The following is a 24632-nucleotide window of genomic DNA, read 5'->3' on the forward strand; positions in this document are numbered from 1 at the left end:
GATCATATCAGGGCAGACTTAGGTGTTGAAAGAAAAACCTCTGACGAATCATAAGAGCTAGGTGAGTGGTGGCCAGGGAGGGGAGTGGAAGTCTCCGCCTCTCCAATGAAGGGAGGTCCCTTCTCTAAGGAAGGGGGATGCAGTCAGTTCGAAGAAATTGAAGTAGACCTGAAAACCAAACATGCGCAGCTGGAGCTCCAGAATTACTGCAAAACTCCCCCCCTCCTTTCCTGAACATGTAAAGGTTGGGTGGAAAGCACACAGAACACTTCTGTTCTATCCAGAAAAAGGTCGCTGTCCAAATAATTGGGCCTCTTGCCAACACAAGAAGTGAACCAACCACTCTTGGAGGAAAGATTGGCTGTAAATGTGTCTACAGGAGATTGGCATCAGTCGTCCAAAAAGGAGTTGAGGACTTAATGAAGATCCTCCACTTCTGTAAGAGGAGACGTGCCTGCCAAGGCAACCCACTGGTGTAATCAATTGCCATAATGCGGAAGACCTGTAGGCATATACCTGGCTTCAAAGCTCTTTTCCATACAGCCACAAGGTGGTAGAGATGAAGGACGTGAGTCCCCCATTGTTTCTTGATGCAGAATTAGGCCATGTTGTTGTGTTCGTACAGGTTAAGAAATCCTTCAACACCAAGAAGATTGCCTTCAGCTTCAACACATTTGTGTCCATGGATATATCAGCCGTGTCCCACAAAGCACTTGCAGAGAGTCTCCTACAGTGATCCCCTCGCGCATATGTTGAAGAGATTTTGATGACCACGAGGTACATTTGGGCCACAGGGGGTAGCCAGTCAAGAGGTGGGGAGCAAGTCCTCACCATTTTGAGGTTAGGCCCAAGGATTTGAGGACTATGATGGGCTTTAAATGTGTGTCCCAGTGCTCCAACGCAACACGTTGAAGGAAGTCTTTTGGGGTACATGCCATGCCATTCCTATGCAGGAGGCTTCAAGCCCATATGCCTCTGGAACCTACTACAGAAAAAACTACAGAAAAAACTCCAACGCATCCAAAATGCCTCAGCCAGACTCATACTGGACATCCCTCGTCAAGCTCACATTTCCGGTCACCTGAAAGACCTCCACTGGCTCCCCGTCAACAAGAGAATAACGTTTCGTGTCCTCACCCACGCACACAAAGCCCTCTACAACCTTGGACCCGAATGCCTCAACACACGACTAACCTTCTACACCCCCACCCGCCAACTACGATCATCCAATCAAGCCCTCGCCGCTATCCCACGCATCCGTAAATCCACCATGGGGGGCAGATCCTTCTCCTACCTAGCGGCCAAGACCTGGAATTCTCTCCCCACCCACCTCCGCCTTACTCAGAACCACCTCTCCTTCAGAAAACAACTAAAAACTTGGATATTCGATAAGTAAATGCACCCCCCTCCCCCAATCGCCTTGAGACCCTCTGGGTGAGTAGTGCTCTATATACATTTCTGAACTTGAACTTGAACTTGAACCACTGCACTGTCAAAGGCTCACAAGTCAAGAAATGGACCATTGTCTTGTTGGTGGCGGTCATCCCTTGCCAGGCTAAAGTACGAATTGCCCCTATGAAATGGATTTGCTCTGAAGGTTCCATAAAGGATTTTGGGTAGTGCACTTAGAACACAAGAATGTAAGTGTTAGAATTAATGCAGATGCATACCACCTAAATATTAGATGAAGAATCGTATGTCTGAGCTTTTGCACTGATGAGAAAAACAAAACTCAGAAGTTATACAATACCCTGTAAAGGACACATGAGCACCCTTTTAAAATATACTTATCGTTTAGGTTCACTACCTGTTCTAACCAACAAACTGGGGTCTCAAGAGGAAGATAAAAGGTCTTTGTATCCTGTATGTAATTCCACATTGAATGTGTTGCAACCTTTGCCAATGTCACAGGTTGAGCAATGTGGCAGGAATATGTAGGTAGCGGATTGTCTTTTGAATTAGTTATTGCTTCTTGTGTCTTCTCATTCGATTCTTTTTGTTGTAGTCTTGCTTGCTTGGGTTGTGTGGACACATAAGGCAACAGGTCCACAGACTGTGGCACGTTACATCAAGTACACTGCAAAAACAAGCAGAGCTGAATTGGCCATATGGGACAGAGACAAAGCCCCCGGCATATTGGGGTTAGGGCATTGCTTTCAGATCTGAATGTACCCTGGGATCCACAGCACATTCAGGTCTGAGGGACAGTACAAAGTTTACTAACAGACGTTATTGGCAGCTATTGACAAACTATTTTTCTTAGTACTGTGTCAGACTCTAAAGGTTGCAGTAGTTAACGACATCCTAAGCAGAGGTGATGATAAAACTTGCATTTCTACACATCTGAAGAATGCTGAAAATAAATACCCCCCCCACCAAAATAAATAAATCAAAATATTATACTGGCAGGTTAGGGAAAACACCTCTCCAGCCTCACCCAGCGGAGGTTGAGATAGCTCACCATGTTAACTTACTTGCTCAAATATAGAGCCATGGGCGTCCACAGGAAGGGCAAAGGGGGAGCGCTTCCCCCCTCCCCCAAAATGTTCACTTCCCCTTTAATGACTACGCCCATGCCCTTTGACATTGTCAAATAGGGTCAAAGGATGGATGTTGTTAAAACTATCCGCGCACTGCATCGCATTTGGGGATGCAGTGCACTCAACGAAATTCGTTTTATTATTTAAATGTTTACTTACCTGTAAAACTCCGTAATCCATACATTACTACCCCCACCCTGCTCCTCCCCCTCCCCATGTCACTGCCCTGCAGGTAATCCCACTGCCGGCCGCGGCTGACTATCCCCCACCCCCCGAAAAAGTTTCTGCGGACACCCATGTATGGAGCTGGAATTAAAACGTTTCGTTTCTATCGCTGCGTTAGCTTCCAGTGGAGCCGCAAAAGAGCATCCAAAAGACAAGAACATGACTTGTAGTTAGGAGCTCAGACACTCCAAAGGTACGGCTTTTCTGGTATTGTCTTTGCAAATCCTCTCTGGACTGAAGGATGAAGGGGAACGTAAAACTAGTGTTAATGGACCACCGACAGGTCACTTCAGCTGCTCCGATGTAGATGTGTTATGACTTTAAATTGCAGAAAGTAACAAAAAGAGACTCTGCCTTGAGCACTTCAAGCAAATCAAAGCTGCCTTTCATCATTTGAGTAGAACAGCCACCAGGAGGCAGAAACAACAAAACCCTTGTAACGCCGCAGGCTGAAAGCACCTCCTTGAGCAATGTTTGCTCATCATAATTACTCAGCAGAGGTTTAGAACAGTGTCATTTATGTTATAAAAGGATTTTGAATGCAGCTTATCTCAAATGTGATTTGAAGTAAAAAAGTGAAATGCTTCACCCCACTGCACTCTTTGATGATGCCTATACTGCCTGATCCCCTTGCCCATGTGCTAGGTCCACCCAGATTAGTTGCCTTGCGAAGATGAACACACAAGCACACCAGGGCACAGGAAAACGTAGTGATTGGGGAACAAAGGATATGTGCACAGGAACCATTGCATAATGATTAAGAATTTTGGTAAAGCCTAGACTTGTAATGTGTTCTCCTCTCAACACTGTAAGGCCTTGAATCTCTTTGTCTATGTTAAAAAATATTGTGCTTGGTAAATCTTTGGCAAAAGTTTGAGAAAATATTCGCTTGGGGTATGCCGATTGGCCTTGTATGGGACGACTTTGCAATATGTTGTGTGATATCGGATGCTAAGGTGTATATCATAAAATCTAATGTCACGGAGACCATATAATAACAGGTAAACACATCCTATAAAAGTTAAGACACAACCATCAGAAAAGTTATCATATAAGTTACTTACAATGAAGCCAGTGCTGTAAATGGGGGAAAAAATAACCCGGATCCCATAATAGAGGGAACAAAAGGAGAAAGAAGGAGGCGTCACAAGGGGTGAAGTCATGTGGAGTGGAATCCTGCCAGTCAACTAATTTATTTGATAAAATAAATAGAAAAATTCTGCCCCAAAGAAACTGGCAACAAAGACAAATGTGATAGAAAATCTGTTTTGGGTTACTTGATTGGTCACAGATAGACAGCATTTGAAATCATCTTCAGGTGTCAGCAGCAACATTCTTTGTCTACCAAGCAAGTTCCAAGGCATAATAGTGGAAAGATAACGGGGTATTTAGTGCATTTGCTGGAGAGATCTGGGCACAGATAACACAGTGGGTTACTGCTTTTGTTGCAGAGACAATGGTGTTATCCGCAGGTCATAAGTTACAATCCTTGTAACATAGGTTAGTGAGTTATGAACTGACATCAATGAGCTGAATGTAAACTGCGTAGGCTACGCTTGAAGCTTGCTGTTTTCCCGTCTACCTTTATTATTCTGTGGTAGCTCAAAAAGATTTCTTTGGTTTATTAGTAAATGCTACATAAATGGTTATTAGTGCAAAAATTCATAAAGACGGATACCGCTAAATCCTTACAGTGCATGGATACTTCTCACAGTTTTGAAAACTTATAGGATATATCTTAAGCACTTGAAAAGTTATAAGCTGGTTCCTCTATGGCATGTACAGCAAGGTGCTAAGGAGTAGTAATGGCCCTTAATGTGAGGCATTTGTGTTCACCAACTCGAAGCTGAAAATTAGCGATCTTTAATATCTCCTGCAGCCTGCAGGCTGTTGCTCTGAACACAAAGTACATTTCAATTTCAATAAGCTATATTCGATTTTCACAATATTAAAAATCATAAAAGCAAGTACATACAAAAATACATCCATACAATCCAACACCAATAAGTAACATTTAGATTAAAAAGTATTAAATCATTATTGTGAATCTATCAAATAGTTAGCAATTCATAATAAGTTCCGTAATCTTAAAACACTTTTTAAAAACATAGTCATAGTCATTATGCATACAGGGTTCCCCAATTGCTGCAAGTTCAAATACGCAGACCTACATTGCCGCCAAGCACCACCTCTCAAATATTGTTTAATCCATCTGCAGCGTTCTTTTTTATACAGTTTGCAAAACAAAACCAGATGGAATGTGGTTTGGGATGATATATTGTCACATGGGCATGCGGCCAGAGTTCTGTGCCAGTCGTTTTTAGCTGGGAATGTCACTAAGTGGTGGAATAGATTAAACCTAAATCTGGTCAGGATGAAACGTTCGAACCCCAAAGTCACAAGGTTTAGATAAGGTTGTATTCTATGGGTGGTCAACAACAATTGATGTCCAGGCACAGTTTTCTTAATGACCTCCCCTCCAAACCTTATTATGTTAAAGTGCTCCATACATAGTGGTTTCAAAACTTTCTTAGGGATTTCCCCGATTAGTTTAGGGTTACTGTACCATTCTGGCCTTTGTATGTCAGTTAAGACCTTCCTGACGTACTCAAGCCATTTAATGCACTTTACGTTATCAAGGGCCATAACATCTCTGATTATTCCCTGATTTAGGCCAAGTTCTTGTGTCGCCCAAACTCTACGCCACAGCAAGATTGGTTGGATTCTAATCAGGTCAGTTAAATGGTACATCCCTAATTCAGCGTGGCAATTATAAACAGATGTGCCCTTCGGAAGGGCCAAAAGGTATCTAAAAAAGTTATTTTCAGCAATTTGGAGTGATGTTACATCCTGATACCCCCAAAATCCCTGCACCATACAGAGCAATGCTTCTGCATTTTGCCACATAGATACTGAGCATGATTTCAGGCTGTTTTTTACCCAATTTACTTGAGAAGTTTACTACGGCCGCAATCGATCGCTTAAAAGCTAGAGTCCTATTTTTCACTTCTGGCCCCCAAGCACCTGATCCTTCAATTACTACCCCCAAATATGGGAATGTTTTAGTATGTTCTACTTGGAGGCCTGCCACTTTAAGCTGTTTGCACCTGGCACCACCTTTACCACAGCACATCACAAAATACTTTTTGGCGTTAACTCTAAGGCCTCTAGCCTCCAAAGTACATAAAGTGAATGTGTCCTGATGTCTGGAAACCGCATCAGGACACAACACGTTTCACTGTGTCTGGCTCAGAACTCTGATCCAGCTTAATGACGCCAGATCAGGAATTCCGCACTGTCCACCTCTCGATTATCACAGAAACAAACCCAAACTTGCAACTCAAGATATCTACATTTAAGGTCAATATCATAGAGGTCCACCATTGTGTAGTTTCTGTATGTTATACAGTAGTGTATATTTTAAGGGCAACAACACTGAATGCAAAGTTACTGCATAAAGTAAGGTTATAAAACCATGAGTTACCCCTACTTTGTTGAGATTCATGCCGAGAGGAAGATCACTTTTCATGTAGAGGGAAGCGAATGGGAGGATGCGTTCAGGGTTAGGGAGGATGAATTGCAAACATTCTGCATGGAAGTGAGATAAATGGGCTATGGGTGAGAGGAATGGGATGCAGGTGGGTAGAGGGTAAAATTAAGCAATTCTTGCTTCAGAGACACAAATGTGAGAGAAGTAATTGTGCCCAAGACAGACTGTTATTATAGATACAAAAGTGACTTTTGTGTGCAATAGGCAAAGGTGAGGTATGCAGGCTGCTTGATAAATGGTCTGCTTAATGCAAAGAGTTTGACACTGAAGAGAGATATTGCCAATGGGTAGTTAATGCGAATCTGGGGTTTGTGCACAAGAGAAGTGAACATGTATTTGAGAGCATGTATGTGAAACGACTCCATGATGGATAGTATATGCGTAATAATCAACACTGAAATTATTCTGCAACAGAGGACCACATTTTGTGTCCAGGTTCGACAAATTATGTTGTAAGGAATAAAAAATTATGCTACAAAGTGTGTAGCTATCCGATTCTATTCAAAATGTTATACAACAAGCAACGCTTTTCTCTTGAATAGGAACACACAGGACAGAGACGAGTTTTATTAACATTGTCCTCTCTATCTCTCAGAGTAAAACGTTGTGAATGCAACATAACTTTGCATTCAAATCTATAGGTTTACACACCTTGTAATAAATGGGCATTTGCTCGACTCCGCGCATGCTAAAAATATTTGTTTTAATGGCCTTTAGGTTGTGGTGTATTCTGTGTACTCACCACGGGCCTCTGAAATACATCTTTACTTTAAGAAAATGCCCTCCCGAGTAGTCTTGTGCAAACTAATTGTACAATATAATTGTTTGAGTAGGAGGCTCTGTAAGATTAAAAATATCTGACAAGAAGCTGTAGAATATTTGCGGTTTCTCTACACTTATGAGTGGCCTTTTGAAATATAAGTGGTTTTGGAGCTGTGTCTATGGTGACAATATTTCTACTTCTTTAGTACATAACAGCCGCAGCCGGTAGTGGGAGTACCTGCCGGGCGGTGATGTGGGGAGGGGGAGGGGCAGGGTGGGAGGTAGTAATGTATGGATTACGGACCTTAACAGGTAAGTAAACATATAAATAAATAAAACGAATTTCGTTGCGCGCACTGCATCACCAAATGCGATGCAGTGCGCGCAACGAAATTCGTTTTATTTATTTATAGGTTTACTTACCTGTTAAGGTAACATTACTACCCCCCACCCTGCCCTTCCCCCTCCCCACGTCACCGCAGGACAGGTACTCCCACTACCGGCCGCGGTTGGTACATAAATAGAGCAAACAGCTGAAAGATGACCAGCTAACTTTTGCAAAGTGTTTGCCCCAGCTACAACACTGAGCTGTGCTTATGTGGTATAGTTTGAGATGGTTCACTTTAGGTCGGATGTTCTAAACGTAGAAGCCGTAGGCAAAAAACAGAACATTACTTTTGAAGTGTGTTTTATTGGTCCCACGGGAAACTATAATGCTACCAAAATACACTATCAGTCATGGAAAGACAAGCAAAATTAACAAGTCATTAACAGAGCACAAGAGTGTATTGTTCTTGCTCTTCCATCCACATGGAACAATCAAAGACTGGGGGAGAAGGAATGGCATTATGACCAGAGCTGCCAACTTTGGAACTATTGTCCAAATTCGATTCCCTGCATCAGCTGAACATTCTGTGATTCTGGACAAATCACTTAATTTCCAGTCCCCCCCTCCCCCCCCCCCCCCCCAATAACAAAATTCAACTGGTGCTCAGGTAAAGCACGTCAATGCCCTTGGGCAAAGAAAACACATGCAGGTCCTCCGTGACAGAGTGTAGTCTGATTGCATTAAAAGCACAAAGGATAAAACAAACACACACTTTAAAAAGTAGCACTTTAAAGAAAGTGGCCAGGGACCAGTTGAACAATTGCCTAAACCTTCATATTTACCGGATAAATAGGAAAATCCAAATTACTTAGTCAAACTACTCGAGAATAAATGTTTTCTTCAACTAGGTAACTTTACGGTATTTGATCAACAGTGACCTTACAGTTATGCAATATGTGTAGGTAAATAATAAAAACAAAAAAGAATGGCAGGAAATTCAAGATATAGCAGTAGTTTAAAGGGGTGGCATTCTATCTGTTCTAGATAGAATGCCACCCATTTAAAGTAATGCTATATCTTGAATGTTCTGCCATTTGTTTTAGGTCCCCATGGTATCTTCAGAGTATATCTGGTGTTTCTCTGTGTAATGGTGAGCCTGGCAGGCGCGGATGTGGTCATGGAAAGAGAGTGGATGGCTGGTGTTCCTGTTACAATCCTGTTTCTGATTAAAAGTGGTGTTGATACATTGAGGAATGCGACCTTATTACGTCATGTATTCATGCGTCAGATCTGAAAGTTGGTGCAAACAATGCCACAGCCTTATTAGTGGACACTGCAAGTTCCGTATATAGCTGGAACATATAAACAATGAAAATACCTACAGTCATTGCCACAATGGTAGGGGAAATAGATTCAGGAAATATTCCTCTGGTCTTGCAGCAAAGATTACATTTAACTTACAAATGTTCTTACTATAAACTAAAAATACAAATACAGTTTGCATCAAAGTGTCATGATTCTGCCAATTCTCAAATACAGAATGACCATTTTATCATTGAAAAACAGGTGAAATAAAATCAAAAGGATTCAGCTGGGATGTATTGACTACAAAACTAGACGAGAAAGCATGTAAAAACATAAATGGGAACTAAAATTAAACCGAACAAACAGACTGAGGGGAAGACGGCCAGTAGACCAGGGATCTCTTCTAAAGCTATGTATTCATAATCTGTACCAACATATGGAAAGAATGAAAACACATCCTGTTCAGTGTGTTCAAGCTAAAAACAATCAAAGGTAATCCTTGGAAATTAGGCTTCAGATTAGAGTGCCTAAAAGATGGCTTCCAATTGAAACATCTGGCCGCGTAATGTCAGGAGATGGACCTTTTTTAACTTTTAGAAATGAGATTACACGATTCGTAATATGGAAGTGTTCAAGTAATTTCTAATTATTTTAACTGGGTCAAGGATAATCCTCTTATACCGGCCTGCGCCCAAGGGCAGCAATCAGGGGATCACTACTCTGGAGATTATCCTGTTACCTTCTACTCTGAGAAGCCCGGATTTCCTTTTTGCAGAGGAAGAGGTTACTTGTGCATTGTAGAGTGCAATGTCCCCCTGCCACTGTGACCATTCGTTGCACTTCATCTGTGCAGGACGGGGTTTGAGAGAAGGAAGGTGAATGCTATATGAATGGGCTAGCTTGTGTTTGCATTGAAAGCTAGCATTAAACTGGAAAAATAATATAATTTAAAAAAAATTATTTAGAAAATTCATAGAGAACCATATTTGAGCCAGCGTTTGCTGCTGCATAATAAAGACAGTTTGTGACATCTTCAAGTGTATATTACTTAGAGTCGATGAAACCACAAAAGGTACGAAAGGAAATATCTGCTCTAGTGATATGGAGTGTATTCATTTGGAGGCTTAATTCCTTTGACAACGTTCAGAAAAAAATGAGTTAGTAATTTTTGAAGTGCCCAAAAAATGTGGGGCTTCAAGAAAATAAGGTACTAGCAACTTGGTTTGTGAAGAAAACAAAAAACAAATACATTGTGTGTGGATGAGTGGGGGGCATGGGGGTGTTTTTTCTGGTTTAACAAAATGTTTGGACTAACGTCAAATTAACATGCACTTAAAAATGTGTGTGCTTGCTATGACTTTTGTGTTTCCCAATCCAATCACATCCAGTCAACCCCTGCTGCTTCACTGAGATTCACAAGGACGTAAAAGGAACTGGCGACTGCCCTACTGCACTCCAGCAACACACACGCCTTGTATAATTATACCAAACAGAGACCATGACAGAAAGCAGGGATACTTTCCTGGTGATCTAAATTGGAGCAATGCGCTTAAAACAGGTTCTCCAGTATAGATGCATGAAGCATCTCTGGTCAATAGCTACTCCTAGATCTCCTCACTTGTTTGGGCATTTGGCAATATTTTCTTTTACATAAAATTGATTCGCTCTAGAGTTCTACTTGTTTATAAAAACTGGTATTCCCAAGTACCGTCTTTAACTATTTTTTCTCCTGCTCTGTAAGAATTCACTTTATACCAGCAAACAATGGTAAGAGGCTAGCGAGATTTTGTTTTTACTCTTCTGTGTTCAACAAGGACTTCTTAATCAAACCTCAAATGCAAACCAGGCTCAGATTGGCATTATATCAGTATAACAATCACTTCTTCGAAGTTACCAAGCTCTTCAGATCATAGTAGCCAGGCCAAGCAAAAAAAGGGTCTTTTCTAAATTGAGAAACTAAAAGCAGTACAAAAACAAAATATTGCTATATATGAAAAAGAAAATAAATTATGGTCTGTTGTGTGTAGAAGAACACAAGGGACAACTAGACTTTATTAAGGAGCGGTGAGTTTTTAAGACATTATGATAAGATGAAAGAAAATAGCAAAAAGAAATTTGACGTATTACATGTAGTTTTAGGTTACAATATATATATATTCATCAAATACTGATTGACATGCAGAACAAAATACAGTGAAAGTCACACTCAAAAAATCTATTTTTATGAGGTTGTGTGGCAAGAACTCACTTTCATAAGCCCAACAAATAAACAGAAACTTGGTTCAGAACACGGAGGCTTTTCTTACAAATGTGATTTGAAGAGCTTGTGCCACTGATGCCCATTTTATCTGGCTTGGAAGCAGAAAGGCATTGTGTCTAACTGCAGCTCGAAGACTCCCTAAGATACTCTAGACAAGAGGTCTGTAAATACCCCTGGAGGAAGAGCTAAAGGTCACTTAGCAAGGCAAAACATTTCTTTACACTAGAGGTTGTCTGAAAGATGCTGACCTTCTTGGGAAAGACTGCGATGCAAGGAAGGGAACAACAGGCCATGGAGGGCCTGACAGACACGTCTGGATTAGGCAGGACACTGGTGATGGCACGGTCTGTAAGAAAAGTCGATACTCGCGTGTACCTCAAGATCTTCAGAACGGGTAGACAGAACAGCCTGCATGTTGGAGACTGGAACTGTAAAAGCTCCATGGCAAGACGCAGATCCATTCTCATTATTGTGGGCCCTAATTTGGAAAGTTTTGCCACTTCAGGAGCGAGGCTAATGCTGGGAAGGCTCCAGATGAGGCTTCTGCTACAATAAAGAGGAGTCCGACTTTAAAAATGTGCCAGTGGTGAGATATGCAAACCACCTGGTGAGACGAGATACACAAATTTGGCGGATCCAACACTTCTGTCTGAGTTGGAAAACCATGCTTAAGGAGAAACACTTTCCTTGAGTCATAAACATAAAAGCAGATTGGAATTCTTGCTATCTGCGATGTCTAGAGTAATCTGGATATGCGAGTCCATTGTGAAAGGACATATTTGCACTGAGACACAATACACAGCTTCTAATATTCTTCTGCTAGACGTTGAACCCGGAGGCCCCAGAGGCATTTTTGCAAGAGCGGTAATACATTTAGTCTGTGGCATTCTTGCCAGTGTGGTAATGATGGCTCCTAATAACTGGAAGATGGCATTTAACAGATCCTATTCTAATATTTTTAAGCATATCTTTCATCTTCATAATTCTGTAAGCCAATCTCACATTAGACTGGAATTCAAATTACAGCAGCTATTGCTAAAGTTGATGGTTCAGTTTTTCATCAATTTCCATAGGCTAAGGAACGCCAGGGATATGTCCCTTAAGAAAGTGATAAGGGATGCCATATCATCAGACTCGCCAGCTTTGATCCCCGGAGATATTATTTTACCCTTGCAAAAAACAATCTGCAACTGGCAGTTCTTTGGGTTCCACCATGGTCAGCTGAGCCCTTTAAAAAGGCACTAAAAGCAAGTGAAAATATTATACTACACACTGGATTTGGAACACAAAACAAATATTCAGCCTATAGGGCTGCTACATGTTCAGAAAATGTGATACTAAGTTACCTGATCGCCCTAATGGCTAAGACAGCTAGACATTCTTTTATTCGTTTACGCTTCTTATTAATTCCACTTTTTGTAATTCTCTTATGCTTGGCCAGAGCATACACGTTCTACAATAAGCTGTTGTTTATGTGGTTATATGTTTGAAATCTTAATCAACGTTATTTGTGTATGCCCCAACTTCATAAGGGAAGAAAGAAAATGGTTAAGAGCACCTTTTCTGATAAGGATACTTCCGTCACGCAAGAGAGGCTGTGAGCTAAGCTTTGAGAGGTAAAATGTGCAAATGTCATAGTGCTTGGTCAAGTACATGAATGTGGTCATTAATCTGTTGGGTACTATGGAGGAAGGGTCACAAAGATGGTGACTCCTCGATGATCTGCTGCTTTATTGGCTGATACAGTATTTTATTTATATAGATTTTTATCTTGGTATTGACTTTTAAGGATGTTTTATTTCATGGATATGTACTTCGGAGGCTTTTAAGAGCCAACTTCAGTGTTGAAACAGCTTCTCTGAAAATCCTGGATGATGTCCATCACATTCTAGATACAGTAGACTCATCTTATTTTTCTGCTCGACTTATCTGCAGCCTTTGATACAAACACTCATGAAAGGCAGCTGCAGATACTGGTGCATTACATGGTTTTCAGAGAGATGTCTGCAAGCTGGTTTTAATCTTCCCTGACTAAGAGATCTCAATTGGTAAAGATTGGGTATTACACTTCTACCAAAGCCAAAATGAGATATTGTGTCCCCATAAACCGTACTCTAGCACCAATCGATGTTTTTCAGTCTTTACATGGAGGTATTAAAAACCCCAGATATAACTTTGAGAATACAAAATTGTATCTAAAATAACCTGAACAATCAAAGATGCTGCCTATCCTCGCTGAACTCTTTACTTCTAAACCCAAAATCCGAATTTCTTCTCCTATACACAGTGACTAAAAGTATGAATCAATTAATTTGTTAATTCGTCTTAAACAAACCATAACAGATTCACGTAATTCACAACCTCATAAATGGGAAACAGCCTTTACAACGGAACTGTTACAACGCATGCCTTTTCATCGCATGTCGTTGCAACGCAAAAGGTGTGCAGCAGTGGGTAGAAGGTGTTGGATTTAACTCCAACACCTTCCCTACTGTTGCACACACTGGAGTTGGAATAGAAAATTAATCTATTCCAACTACCAGCGCCACCCTGACAGAAAGTCGTAGCACAAATTTGCGTTGCAACGGCATGCGATGCATTAGCATGCGTTGTAACGTCAGATATTCTCATAAATATACAAACATTTGGTAAAAATATAGTTAATTATAGGCAGATATGATATATTTCCTTATTCTAAGGTCGGCCTAAACAAAATTGATTACATCCAAACAGGCTACATGAGCTAAATGCTGTTGGATAAAAACAGGTCTACATTGACTCATGTTTTAAGCATACAATATTGGTAGTAAAGTACAATGTGCTCTGAGAGGACTGATAGTTGTATGGAAATCACAGGAGTTCCCAAATCCAGGAACCACACTTTAGAAAAGCCACTAAAAATCTATGTTGTTCAATCTGAGACCTGTAAGATTAAACAATGCGGTGAGTGGATTACAAAAGACAGATAGGGCTCCATAGTCCCCAGGGTCGAAACAAAATCATATGATCTCACTGAAGATTAGTTACATTCCCTGGTCACCCTCGTGTTTTCACAGAATGGAAAAACAAATCTTATCAACGCTACAGTCAAGGTATGTACCAAATCGGGATTAGTAAATAATTTTGAAATGCCCAACTGAGAGCCGACCCTTTGGATATATGAAAATCATGGGATACTTAATGCATTGTCCAGAACTAAGCAATGCTGAATGATTGACCTTGTGAAACTGGCCTCAGGCTTCCTCCAAATTGATACCCATAAAAGGATTGGGTGCAAGTTAATCAGACCCTTTATATGAGCGATCCCAATTCAGTGTACCCAATTTTTGTGGGGGTATGCAGAATGGTCAACAACCTTCGTAACAAAATACTCTCAACCTTTTGTACACTAGTTATATCCGTTTGTCCCCCAGGCCCTCCCCCAGAGAGCGACACCATCATTTTCCACAGATATACATTTACTCTTATATACTGAGATAATTTCCCTAATGGGCTTAATGCCGAGTTTGACTGCAAACAGAATAAAGGCATATATTGCTCCATTAAATTGTTGCCATCTAACAGTACATAAACATCTCATGCCAATATTGTGTACTTAAAAGATGAGACTATGTAGACTTGCGCTTGTTTTTATCCAACAGCTTTTATCTCATAACTTGTTTGGCTGTAATCAATGTTGTTCCATCTGTTCTTAGAATAAGGATGTCTTTTATAGCTGTCTGATGTTTAGTGCCTTGAGATGCATGCAGATATTTTCTTGGGGTTTTATTATGAATTTATTATATGTGCATACAATTAACTATGTTCTTAACAAAGGTTTTTAGATTTATGCGGTTGTGAATTTTGCTTGGCATATTTAATGTGAATAAAGAATTTAGTTGATTGAGTGACTGAGTAAATGAACCCCAAATTGTTACTTGTTATAAATATAAGGCTTCTCTCACGTTCCAACCTCAACATCCAGATCCCTGGGATCTACTTTAGATACAGCACTAACACACTTTATAAACAAGGAATCGAAAGTTGCAAACTTTCATCTACACTTTTTATGTGGACGCTCAATCATGGCAAAGAAAGAAGCTCAGAGGATTGAGTATTGCAATGTGATGGAACAGCATTGATCATGGCAGGTTACTTTTTCCAGCTGCTTAGAAATTTAGTTATTTTAAGTTTAATTACATTACTGTTATGTCAGTAGTAAAGGAAGAGAAAGCATATTTTCCATCTCAATGTCTTCAATAGAACTGAAATTTTCTTTCACTTTAGGACAACGAATATTCTTGTTCTTAAGAAACCACTACATTTATTTTAAGAAAAAAGAGTGAATTGCTATTTTTTTAAGTAATACAATTTAAAAATTCGAATTACTTGCTGCACGTAGCACCAACATATGAATTCTCCATGCAAAAATAAACTGGCATAAAAACTATTTAAACTACATAGATGGGCAAAGGCACACACAGTAAATAGTGGGATTCCACTAGGACCATAGAATATTAGGAATTGAAGTTATGGTATCTAGAGAGACTAATTTAAGCTCTCAATGAATGATAAGGAGTGGAGCTCAATGGAGTAATGTTTGAGGACAGATGGCCTAATTAATAAAAAGAATGCCAGACAAACAATACCTTGGCCACTTTGCGCTTCACAAAAAACGCCAGGATAATTTGATACGGGCAAAGTTTTTTGTTCCTTTGACTTTAGAGACCATGACCCCAGTGACTACAAATGATGGGTAGTTAGAAACATATGTACCTAAGAAAAAATGGCAAACTTTTCTGGATCATTGTGTTCACAGATTAATGTTCATTAAGAAAAAATAAACTTGGATTGAAGTAAATAGTTACTAATACCACACAAAGGAGAAGGTTTCAGAAGGTAACATTACTCTTGAATATTCTTGGGAAGTGCCAGGGTGGCCGTTAAAGTACCTAACTTCACATCAGTTGTCTGAATGGGATCAAATGAGGGTTTTTGGATCATGGCTTAAATTTTGGGATGTCGAGGTTATTCCATGCCCATATGCAAAAAATATTCATTAACCATCCAAAGTTAATTTAAAATGCAAAGGAGCACTAGCCTGCATTCAATTTCTCTCTTCAAAGAAGTTGTAGCAGCAAAAATGTACCATTTGCAATTAGACATAAATGGAATTCTCCAAAATCCAGTCATTTCAATGGTTCTTGAAGGGTCAGCAAGTCAAGTCCTCTTCATATCCAGGGGCACATATAACAAAAGGACCTGCTTAACTGTCAAACAATCGAGGAATATATAAACCCTCAGGCAGTGCTTAATCTGAGTTTGTGGTTTCCGGGAGGGTAGAGTGGTATTCATTTTTGGGGACCAGCACTTATTTTTCTGTCTCAGACTTTTTCCGAGAGCAAGAGAGGGAAATCACAAAAAAACTGAAAGATGAAAGAAGAGAAAGATGGAAAAAAAAGTCAGAAAGGGAAAATGAAGGACCCCGCAATAGTGAGATAAAGGGCTGTCTGGCAGTGGATGAAAGGGGCATGGAGTGGATTCAAGACCACCCAGCCTTGGTATTTGGTGCGTAGACATATAATTTTACCAGCCATGGGCATCTCAGCAGAACTTTGGGCACCAGCACTCATTCTTTTCAAAATTAAGCTCCGCCCTCAGGGTCAGGTACATTCAGCTGTTTAAAGTATTACAGACCATAACTGGATGATAGAAAGGATGATTAAACATTTGCTTTCATTACAAACAAAAGACAAAGCTCAACAATTGCAGAAACAGAGACTCTCAACTTATGGTTTCTGGTGATGCTAAACCCCACAGCTTCATCCATATCATTTCACAAATCTAATGACTTTGCTGAAAAACAATGGCCAAGTTCAACAACTGAATAACCAGTTGCCTAATCTTATCAGTGCTGAATACAGTTGCAATACTACCTAACCAAAAGACAATAGCTAAAAGAGCAATTAAGGCATACTTGATATGGCCAAAAAGTGGGTATCTATATAATTGGAGATCACTGTGACGGAGAGAAATTACCCACCTTAGTGACGTTGGAGAATCGAAGGATGGAGCGTAGTAAGAGAGTAGCTACTACAGACTCTACTTTCACTTAAACGAATGACAATTAATTGCAGGGTGCCTGGTTGAATCCAGAATCAATGCTGCATCTCCAAAATACCACATTAAAATACTTACAATTTGCACGTTTGTTTACCACATCTGCAAACTCTTGATTAGACTGTTCAATTAAAAGAAACCTCAAAATATAAACCAGAATATTGTATGAAAAATAATCTGCACCGCAGTTTCAACGCCTCTCCCAGGAGGTAGTGAAAAAGAAGAAAATGTGTCACTGGTTATGTTCTGTCCTTTAAAATGTGGGCTTATTGGGACCTACAACTTGAAAATAGAGCAGAGGCTGCAGTAGAAGTAAATATGTAAATGTCAGTCAAACCATGCAGTGTAGTGCTGCAGAAGTATGTCCCAAGTAAAAAAGAAAAGACAAAATATTATTTTGCATGTTTGTACAAAAAAAACTAGGGGAATCAACATTTATGTACTTACTGTAATTATGCCCACGAGCTGAGAGTAAAAGAGTCCACACATTCCAAAAAATAGAAGAAGACCCATGAAAGTAGACATCCTCAGGAGAGCCAGTTCATGTTTAAACACAAAAAGATCCTAAAAGATGAAGGGAAGAAAACTTAATACAACATACAATGGAGATTTTGAAGTTATTTTATATAAATTACCAAGAATAACACAAGCCAAGCATTGCATTGCTTTGCCAATGCATTGTTAGGACGAAATAATACTGCTGACTTGCAGATCAAGAATAAAAAAAACCACAAATTAGAATGCCTCACCTGCATCTCAAGCCTATAGCTCATTTTCAGTATCTTTAACAGCAAATCTAGCCCTCGGTGACAAGCCATTATACTATTTTAGAACATAAGAATGTTGAGTGCTCCTCTGAAGACAACGGAGTGGCTCAGGGTAAATTATGGCTGGTACAGACCTTCTGGTCCAACATGCCAATATTTGCTTCTTTAGACTTTTGTGATGTAGAACATTCTACCCTCATAAGGTGGATTGTTCTAACAGCATTACAGCCTATCTGCGAAGGGTTATCCTGGTTGGTAAGGGTTATCCTGGTTGGTAAAGGTCATCTCTACCTCTTCCTGTGGCTCAGGCCTATAACGTGGGTTCAAGGCCTTTGTCAACAGGTATAGCCACCGGCAATATGCTAAAATGCCATGATAGAATGTTTTCTACCACTAAATAGTGCCATGATAGAATGTTTTCTACCACTAAATAGTGCTGGAAAACTTAAATCAGTTATTTTTGTCTGAGATCGAGGTATGATCCTCTATCTATATATCCAAGTAAGCATGTATGAACAAAATTATCTACTTCTAACTATTGTTCTAAAGAACTGGCATCTTTCATAGATTCACATGCTTGAATCATTCCCTGTCGTCAAAGTGGGAGGCCACGATACCATAGTAAAGCAGTATTAGCAGAATCGCTTCCATTTCAACTTGTACATCTTGTTTGTTGATTCAGCTCTAGCATTAGCAAAAATTTCTCTACAGTATTGAGTGAGATATACATCTCAGAACTCGTTGGATTTAGTAGCCATGTATGTCATTGGAGAGAGGCTGGTTGAGGGTGTAGGATCTGGCCATTGTTCCTCAGCAAGAGTGTTCCGATCTTCGGTAGGCGAATTGTATTGGACTCTGATAAGGAGCTCCGTAAACCAATGCTGCATGGGCCATTTGGGAGCGATTAGAATGAGGCTAAAGTTATCCATTTTCATTTTGTTGAGAATCTTCTGTATGAAATGGAAGGAGGGTAAAAGTTTATGCATAAATCCCAGACCATCTCATTGAAAGGGCATTCACACACGACTGGATTAGAACAGGCATTTGGCGTTCTTGTCTGTCATGAAGAGATCTAATGCTAGCTTCCCCCAGCATGGAAATATCTTGTCCAACTCCAGTTGATCCAATTACCACTCATGGCAACTGTCTCTGGTTCTGCTGAGAGTGTCCGCTAAGGTGTTGTTCACTCCACCAGCCTCGCCCTCGCCATAGTCCCCCGCATTCGAAGAGCGACCTCCGGCGGCAGATCTTTTGCCCACCACGCCGCCAAGTCCTGGAACACCCTCCCCACCCACCTATGGCAGACCCAAGACCTGCTAACCTTCAGAAGACTCCTAAAGACCTGGCTTTTCGAGCAGTAGCAGCACTCTCCACCCCCAGCGCCTTGAGACCCTCGCGAGTAAGAAGTGCGCTCTACAAATGATATGATTGATTGATTCTCATGTGCTTGGAAGAGATATTTAGTTGGCTGTGAGTCAGTTTCAAAGGTCTTGAGCCTACTGAGAGAGAGAGAGTTAGAGGGACTGTTCCCCTTGCTTGTGGATGTAATACATTCTGGTCATATTGTTTGTACAAAAAAGCAAGGAAGCTCCTGCTATTCAGGCAGAAAAGCTTGTAGAGTGAGAGAGATCCCTTTCAGTTCCAGGGGATTGATGTGGACTTATTTTTGAAGTGCGGCCCATTTTCCATGGATTTGCAGGTGCTGCAAATGGGCGCCTCAGCTCTCCAAGGAGGCATCAGTTGTGATGACGAAGTCTGGTAATGAAGTAAGGAATGTGAGGCCTTGTGAGAGACGAGACACTTGGGAAAGCCATGCTAATATTTCTCACATGCTTGTGGTAATGCTTATCAAGTCTTAGAAGGAGCCTTCAGATTGTATCCATTGCATCTTTAGCTTCTCTTGCATAGGCCTAATTTTTAGTCATGCCAGCAGAACTAGATTTACTGCGGAGGAGATCAAGCCCAGCAGAGACTTGAATAGCCGCACTGTAACTGACTTTCTCTTGGTGATCTTTAGAGCTAGTCTTGACAAGCTTCATTGCCTGTCTTGAGATAGATAGGCCTTGCTTCTGATTTTATTGAGGTTGGCTCCCAAAAACATTATTGTTTGACTTGGAAAGGTTGAGGATTTTGGGTAATTTACTCTGAGTCCTAGCTTGTGCAACAGTGAGAGGCAGTCTGTGGTAGCTTTGGAAGCTTGCTGCAGTGTTGAGACTTTTAGCAGTCAGCCATCTAGGTATGGGAATACCTGATAACCCTGTTTTCGGAGTGTGACTGCTACCGGGGAAAGACATTTGGTGAAAATCTGAAGAGGAGACTTGAGGCCGAAGGGAAGTACCCTGAACTGTTAATGGGTACCGGCCATGGTAAAACGAAGATACTTACGATGTATGGGAATGTGGAAGTATGCATCCTGCAAATCTAATCCCCGCTGTTTAACAGGTGGAGGATGTCGGAGAGTTTGATCATTAGGAAAGATTATTTGCACAGAATTTTTTCTGAGGTCTAGGATGGGTCTCCATTCCTCTGTTTTCTTTCGTAAAAGGAAAAAATAGAAGTAGAATCCCATACCTTTTTGAGAACAAAGAACCTTTTCTATTGCATCATTGGCCAGCATTATTAGGGTTTCTTTCCTCAGTAAGTGAAGACGAGGTGGGTGCGCCCCCTTCAGAGGATGGTCTGGTGGTCTATGCACACATTTCAGGTATGTCCATAGTTTACCTAGTCTAACACATCTTTGTCCAATGTGATCTCCTTCCATTGGGGGTGGAAGTTGGAAATATTTGCACCAACATGGGTGGAAGGAGTAGATGAGGCTGGTACCTGGTCCAGGTCACCGTTTGCGACTTGCTCCGGGGATTGGTTCCGGGACAAGCCTTGCTTCCTATAGGCTGCTGAGGGTGACTGACAGTAAGCCTGATGGTTAGCGGACCTATATTGAGATTGGGGTTGGTAGTGTTGGTCGTTGATAACCCCCTCTGTAGGTAGAAAAACCCCTCCTATTAGCTCCTTGAAAGGGCAACTTCTTAAACTGGAGGGTGCCAAGAGATCTAGCGGTGTCAGTGTCCGTCTTTATAGCCAATAGGGCCCCATAAATATGTTTACCGCACAAAGTTTCGCTGTCATAGGCCATGTCCAAGATCTTTGAACCGCTGTCCTAAAAGCCTCCAGCCATCCCTGGTGTCTCAAGACTGCTGCTCCAGCCAATTTACAGAAAATCTGCGGAGGGAATGTTGAGTGCACAATCTGTAATTTCTGAGCAAGTGTGTTAGCCTTCCTGGAGGATCTTTTTTATTTCCGCCTTCTTGTCTTCTGTGACCAAATCGAGTAGACTGCTCACAGCTGACCACATCTGGCGGTCATAGTGCCCCAGGTTCGCTAGCGAGTTGACTGCTCGAATGGTGATGGCAGACATAAGGGAGAATCTCATCCCTATGTTGTCCAAGCACCTGCCTTCTTTGTCTGGTGGCATGGAGATGGAGCGCCTTTGCGCCGCTTGAGAGATGACAGAGTCAAGTTTGGGATGACTTGTGAGGCAAGCAGGGAAATCCGCTGTAGCTTTGTAGTTTTGTTCAAGTGAGGTGGTACTGCTGCTACTGTAGCTGGGCTCTTTATGGTCTTAATCCTCTCGTCCCAGATATAGTCTATAATGGGGTTATCCCTCACAGATTTTCTGGCTTGATCTTTAAAATCATAACAAAAAAGTCGGACTGCTCAACATAGGTTGGGAGATAGAATGTGCTGCAGCTCGTCCCCCGGCTTATGAAAACCCCAATGTCCTCTGGGAAAGAGTTTGAAGGATGAGGTGCTGGAGGAGGCAGAGTAGGGACAAGGTAGTCCTCCCATTCATTGTGTGAATGTTGATGGTCAGGGATCTCGCCTTCCTCTCTTTCATCGTTTGAAGTGGCTTGGTCCTCCCTTGGAAGTGCTGCTATATTAGTGGTAGGTGTCATCCTGCGCATTATTGATGGAGAGATATTCCTTGGCATGGCAGGAGAAGCAGGCTGAGGTGGTGAAGTGGCTGCTCCTGTACCCTTCATAATTTTGCAAAATAAGATACACAAAAAGAAATAATAACTTTTTGATAAAAAGAACTTCCCGTGTTGCTTTCCTTTTGTTTATTTGACTACTTTCTCTCATTTTAGAGGGAAAAAGTACTAACACCAGACATCAATTTAGTTGGCCGGATTTATTAACAGAAATAATCCTAGATCTGAGAAATAATCAGTTGAAACAAATTCCCTTGCTGGCAATGTTTTGATTTACTGTATTTGCCCAAGCCCGCAAGGGTATATTGGGTCACCCACCCCTTTTCTAGCTCCTGTGGAGGTTCAGGAAATCTTCTATAATCCTGCAGCATGGCCGGCAAATCCTGAACTAGTGATATGGGCTTCTGTACTTCATTCTGTCTGGGCTGAGGATGCGGATGGTACTGATACTGTTCATAATTCCGCCTAGGAGAGACATAATATGGATGGCGGTACTGCTCTGCATCATTATCATCATCTTCCTCCTGGTATTTCACCTGGAGCTCTGAATCTGCTGTGCGCAGACCCAAAAGGCCCACGATCATCCGGCTCTTCCAAGTCCAGTAAGTGACTTTGTGGCAAAGGTAAGACCTTGCTGGGAGAGGTCACTTCAGGCCTTAGAGCAGTCTTCATTATTTCTGTAATTTTTATCATTGTTGATGGTCCCTTCAACAATGTGAATGTGAACTGAGGCATTGAAGGCGAAATGTTCTTGTTGAAGCCATCTTTGATGGTGCCACCATCAACGGTGTTCCTGTCAACGGTGTCTTCGATGTTGGTGTAGTTGAGGGTAACTCCACTGTCATAGGTGACTTAATAGATGATATCACCTTTGCCAACGAGGTGGGAGTGTTAATGGGTGACCTGATTAACGTTCTCAGTGACGATGGCTTCGTAGACGAGACAGTGCTGACCTGCCGATTCTAGTGTCAACAGTGATGTCGTCAACGGTGTTCTGGGAGGATTTTTTTTACCTTGACGTTGACGGTTCAGAGGAGGAGGAGCGCTTACTCTCACCTGTCTTCACAGATGGAGCAGAAGGTTGAGAGCACGCCAGCTCTGTCAAGATGAGTTTGAGGTTCTCCTTTCTCAGAAGGTCTTAATGATGTACTTTTAAGGCCCTTCTGCTCTCCTCAGAAGCCCCTTGTTTAAAGGAACTTGACCTTTTGTGGGGTCTCACAGATGAATTGCTGTCCTCCTCGGAAGCGGTGATTTTCTAATATTTAGACTTTTGTAGCCACAGAAGTAGCCTTCCCTCCCTGTCTCTCAGGGTTTTAAAGGAAAAAGTGAGACACATCTTGAACTCCATTACCCGATGTTGAGGGTAGAGGCAACAGAGACATTCTCTGTGTGGATTATCCACATGTAACCCTTTCTTCCCACAGGACTTGCAGGATATGAAGAGGCCCTTCTTAGAAGTCTCAGATGCAGAATAAGTTGAGATATACAGGAAAAAACTGAGCAGAGCTCAGCGAGACTCCGTTCCACGATGTACAGTAGAAAATCTGACAGATTCAACCTCTGTTGGGAGTGTTCTAGAGGGTGCTGTTGCCTGATTACTTATAGTTTGTTTGGTCCTTTTTCAAAAAGGACATAGATAAGCTATTAACCTGACTTTGTTTTGCTTTAAAGCCTATAATACTGTTACATTCTGTTTTACTATGGTATCGTAGGGCTCCCACTTCGACAACAGAGAATGATTCAAGCAAGTGAATCTATAAAGATCCAATACTGAAGAAGGTTTAGTTATGATTTTTTTTTTACTATGTCTACTGGTGAGCCACTAAAGTGGTCTCTAAGTGAGACCTTAAAATGGCTAACGGGTGCATAGCCAAAGCCTTGTTCTTTATGCCATTTAAATCACATGTGATTCCATAAGACATGGATCATTTCAAAAGCATTAGTAGTAAAAGGTGCAAGTTTTCTAGATCTATTACAATGAAGACCACATTCACAGACAAGCCTTCCTGACAAGGAAAGAAATGGGCACAATCTCATGTGTTGAAATATAAGAGATAAGCGTTTCGGCCTTAAGCTGCCATGCTCACTGCTGAAAACCCCTGCTCATAATATAGCAACTCAGGGGGTATATGCGGTGTAGCAATTTAATAGAGTCAAGCTCCAACACAGCAACTCTGTCTCTAGCTTGCATGCAAGTGTGATGACATTAGCTCCTGCCATGTATTGTGTACTTTGAATTCCACTGTACAAGAGAAGAATTAGACTATAATTTGTAGTGAAGACTCAACATGATTGTGCCATGTATTTTCTGTTCTACCAGATTACTAGCATTATGATACTCACAACGAATGTATAATGGTTCTCACCAATGAAATAGCAATATTTGTAAGGGTCAGCATGACGGCGTTCACCGGCCACTGCCTGAACAGCTTTATCCACCCTAAGCAGGCACCGTCAATAACACTCTATGGTTAAGAGACTTATTAGGGGCATGAACTCTTAACTCTGTCTATGCTGATCTCCTCACAGAATTCCCCCTCTGCATCTTAAGGATTCCTGGAATGGCAAAGCTCATATATTCTACACAAATATATTCACCTGCAGATCTCACCGCTCTTAACTTTCAAATTAGTCAATAGCTGCCATAAAACGGCGATTTTTTAAAAACACATTTTGTAGTCAATTAATTCACTGGGGTCGCTATACAGGCAAAGATCCAGGTTTTTTAATATATTCCTTTAGGCTTTGTGTATGGCACTCTGAGGAAGTTCTGGCAATTGGGAAGGTTCTAAGTGAGTCGCGCTGAT

General features: G+C 41.2%; 1 protein-coding gene across 2 annotated transcripts in view; it reads right to left on the reverse strand.

The window, feature by feature from the left end:
- Window positions 1–24632, reverse strand: part of ZDHHC21 (zDHHC palmitoyltransferase 21) — a 259613-nt gene that overhangs the window by 21112 nt on the left and 213869 nt on the right. For both annotated transcript variants that reach the window (XM_078675904.1, XM_078675905.1), the window contains exon 6: window positions 17517–17633. In XM_078675904.1, coding sequence (XP_078532030.1) covers window positions 17517–17633 — 117 coding nt within the window. The remainder of the gene's footprint in view (window positions 1–17516; window positions 17634–24632) is intronic.

The sequence above is a fragment of the Lissotriton helveticus genome, chromosome 2_1 (assembly GCF_964261635.1).
Source record: "Lissotriton helveticus chromosome 2_1, aLisHel1.1, whole genome shotgun sequence".
NCBI lineage: Eukaryota > Metazoa > Chordata > Amphibia > Caudata > Salamandridae > Lissotriton > Lissotriton helveticus.